At 54.9% G+C, this 4,059-nt stretch overlaps 1 protein-coding gene across 1 annotated transcript; it reads left to right on the forward strand.

Annotated features, from left to right (window-relative positions):
- Positions 1-505: 505 nt before the first annotated feature.
- On the forward strand, positions 506-2,012 carry LOC119354045 (momilactone A synthase-like). Its single transcript, XM_037620748.1, has one exon. The coding sequence runs from the start codon at positions 582-584 to the stop codon at positions 1,464-1,466; it is 885 nt and encodes a 294-aa protein (XP_037476645.1). The 5' UTR covers positions 506-581; the 3' UTR covers positions 1,467-2,012.
- Positions 2,013-4,059: the final 2,047 nt, after the last annotated feature.

Consider the following 4,059-nt stretch of genomic DNA (forward strand, 5'->3'; position numbering starts at 1 on the left):
CACCAGGAGCCAACTAGCTCGTGATCAGATATGGATTTTCGGAAATATGAGTCCAAGTAAAGTACTAAGCTTGTTTATAAATTTCTTAAGAAAAAGGAAATTAGTCAACAGCCCACATCACTCTCCTACCTAGGTGCAGTCAGCACCACCTGCCCTGCACTAGACAGCAACCACTCTCGTTCCCGTCTCGTTTATTAAACTGTGCGCGACGTCGGCCGCCGTGTCAAAGCAGAACTTGAAGGAAGTGATCGTTCTGGACACGCTGCCCGTCGAGACAAGGCGCGTCGGTTGAAAAACACGAGCTGTTGGGGGAGAAAGAGAAACAGTCGGTGACCTGGACCAATGGGTGAGAACGTGGCAATGCCGTCGCCGGTGGCGTTATCTGCCGCCTCTAGAATCCCTCACATGCACACCAGGCCGACAGCGACATGAGCAGCCGTAGGAGAGTGGTTCCTGATTTAATTTATCACGGACGCGACAAGGTCTATAATAACTCGGAGCAGAACTCTCAGCTCAGTCACAGCTCGGACGGAGATCAGCTTTGCTCAGGGAGATCGAAGCCCGGTACGCCGTCTGCTACGATGCTCGGAGCAATGAAGAGCAGAGGTGCGGGGACATTTTCGTGTGGCTTGGCCAGGAACTTGTGGACGGCGTCCAGCTGCCAGAGGCTGGCCGGCAAAGTCGCCGTGATCACCGGCGCGGCCAGCGGCATCGGCAAGGCGACGGCCGTCGAGTTCATCCGGAACGGCGCCAAGGTCATCCTCGCGGACATCCAGGACGACGCGGGCCGCTCCGTGGCGGCCGAGCTCGGCCCGGGCGCGGAGTACACCCGCTGCGACGTGACCGACGAGGCGCAGATCGCCGCGGCGGTGGACCTCGCCGTGGCGCGCCACGGCCAGCTCGACGTCCTCTACAGCAACGCCGGCGTCTCCGGGTCCTCGGCGCCGGCGCCCCTGGCGGCCCTCGACCTCGCGGACTTCGACCGCGTGATGGCGGCCAACGCGCGCTCCCTGGTGGCCGCCGTCAAGCACGCCGCGCGCGTCATGGTGCCGCGCCGCAGCGGCTGCGTCCTCTGCACGGGGAGCACCACGGGGATGATGGGCGGTGTCGCCGCGCTCCCGTACAGCCTCTCGAAGGCGACGGTGGTGAGCGTGGTGCGGCTGGTGGCGGCGGAGCTGGCGCGCGACGGCGTGCGCGTCAACGCCATCTCGCCGCACGCCATCGCGACGCCGCTGCTGGTCCGGTCGCTGGCGAGGGCGTACCCGGGCGTTGGCGACGACGCGCTGAAGCGGATGGTGGAGAGGGGCATGAGCGAGCTCCATGGGGCGGTGCTGGAGCCGGAGGACGTGGCGAGGGCTGCCGTCTACCTGGCGTCCGACGAGGCCAAGTATGTCACTGGCCATAACCTAGTGGTGGACGGCGGTTTCACGGTCGGGAAGCCGATCAATGTGCACCCGGCAAGCTGATTGAGCTAGTTCCAACATTTTGCAAGTTGATTCTCTTCTATGAATATATGATACGCATGCATTTGCGTATTCTAAAAAATATCTTTTATTTTCCTTTTTATGATACACATGCATTTACGCATGCTTCGTGATCTTGGACGGCGCCGTCGCGGCTCTCCTGAATCAAATCCAACCCCGCTAAGGATTTCGAGCCGATGAGCCGAAGCAAATCAAGGCACCTTTCGCGGTGGAATTTTACGGATTGATCTCGGATTGTGAGCGCGAGCGGAGCAATCACAAACTCTGATTACCAAATTGTGGTGTCCCGATCTAGAGATCTAGGGATCAGAGGATAGCTTGGGGAAGGGGATAAGATATTAGACGAAAGGGGATGAGATTATCAGCTGAAAGGATGAGAAGGTTCACAGGATTCAATTACAACACACCTCGAGCACCACTGCTCATCTCCTAGTTATACCACTCTACACTTACAGGTGGGACACACCCACGCGACAGCTCACAGTAACTATTCATCGTCCACGTCATCGTTGTTCGCCGGTCCACTCGTCAGGGAGTCTAGAGTCGGCGACTCGTTGTCCGCCGAATTGGAGGAAGGCGTGACAAGATCATGAGTGTGTGAGAACCATAATATGCAGGAGATATATCTGGTACCTTACATCTGGTATGCAGAGCCAGGCACCACCCTTCCCCAAATTCTTCCCCCAAATTTTTTTCACCACCACCATCCGACGGAATCAACCATGGATCCGTTCCTCCAGGAGTATCTGGAGCAGCTCGACGCCTACACCAACGCCACCAGGTCCCTTGCCGAGAAACTGAACGCCCTTGACGTCAGTTGGGCCACCAGTTCACCCGCCGTCGTCCACAACCCACCATCAGCGACAACTTCGCCGGAGAGCACAACCAACGCGTCGGCGCCCCTCCAGAACGTCTCCGGCTCCACCACCAAGGCCCAGGAGATTCCCACGGTCGCCCATGATGCAGCCCCGGTGTGCATCACGATGGTGCTCGTCACCTGTTCGACGGAGTGCTCGACCCAGGTTGACACCATCGACAACGTCCATGACGCTGCTACCGTCGTCCACCTCGAGCCCACGGTCGACCCGATCCACCAAGCAGTTGAGCAGCTCGCTCCGGTGTAGGCAACGGCCTCAATCGTCACCAACACTCCCTCTTGTGCCGAGGTCGTTTCTCCCGTGATGACCACCACCGACGTCGACCCCAAGGCTGGCGTGCAGGAGCTTGATGCCCTCTCTGTCGACGCCTCCACCCAACTGATGAGCAAGGCAGACCACGACGTCGCCCTCATCATCCGCAGCGACCCTGCTCCGCCGGTGCTGACCAGGTGTTCGAGAGACGGTCTACTCCGGGATGGCGAGTGGGTGAAGCCTGTTTATCTTGTGGACAGGAGCAAAACCTCATGCCTGCCACCGATACAGCAAGGAATCGGGCAGCAACCATGGCCGTCACTTGTGCGAGTGAGAACCAGACACAGCGGACACCTATTCAGGCCTAGGCCATGGCCGTCTTTCAAGTTTCATTCAGATGCAAGTTGTCAGGAGGAGCCATGTTCAGTTTCTTATTGTGAGGTGATTGTCGTGGAAGATGATGTTGTTTTGTGCCTTGGCATTGCTGGCGGATGCGTCACTAGTGCCTCTGATTATGTTTGGTGGCCACCGGACCATCAGGCAAAGATGAGGAGCACATTGCAACAATTTCTACATGACACTCAGTTGCATATTTCCATGGGATTATCAGTGGAGCAGCAGTCCTGGCCTATTGAGCAGCTTGCTTTCTTGGTTTCCCATGAGCCGAGGGATTGTCTTGATGGGACTAGTGCACATGCTGGAACAATGAGAATGGAATTCAACATTCAGTCTGCTTTTCCTAACTCTCTTGAACAATTCTAATGGGAAGTTGCATGGCCATTTTGTCCTAGGAGGAAAACATCGGCTGCTAGGCCCTGCCTTATGCATAATATGCAGTTTCCCTTACCACCCGACAAGCCTCGAGGAGTGCAGGGAATACTTCATATTATGCCTATCTTAGTGCATTGAAAAAAATTAGCCAAGAAGAATTAACAGGGAGCGGTCATGCTTCAATCAACTCTCACTTTAGTAATACAAGGGGACGGTGGCTCAGTCTTCTTGGATACTGCATAAGGATACCCTCTGTTCAGATTTTCTACTTGTGGTCTTTGAAACAGAACAATGGTGATTTTTTCACTAAGCAACTATTACATGAAGGTAAACAGTGGTTCTTGGAACTCTATGCGTGTTCTATTAATACTACCCTTCAAATGCAGCATTGCTATCTTGCTCCTATGGCTGCATGTCTACTTCAGTTCATGCAATCTGGACCATATGAACTAGTCTGCTGCGATGAAATCAGGTGTCTCTTCAGTACACTTGACCTTTGCATGGAGAAAAATTCACAAAAAAAAAATTTATGCTGCCATGTAATCTTTGGCTGGACAAGGGCTGCCTTAAGCGTCACATGGCTCATAGAGGAATCAACTCAAAAATGCTGGAACCATCAGGTCTTCTTTGTGTACAGCCAGCATGTTATTTTGTGGTTGGCTATGATCAAACTT

This window comes from Triticum dicoccoides, chromosome 2A, assembly GCF_002162155.2.
Source record: "Triticum dicoccoides isolate Atlit2015 ecotype Zavitan chromosome 2A, WEW_v2.0, whole genome shotgun sequence".
NCBI classification, from domain to species: Eukaryota; Viridiplantae; Streptophyta; class Magnoliopsida; order Poales; family Poaceae; genus Triticum; species Triticum dicoccoides.

Bases quoted from the DNA above. Each gene is read 5' to 3' on its own strand.
- LOC119354045 (XM_037620748.1), top strand. From the start codon at position 582: ATGCTCGGAGCAATGAAGAGCAGAGGTGCGGGGACATTTTCGTGTGGC.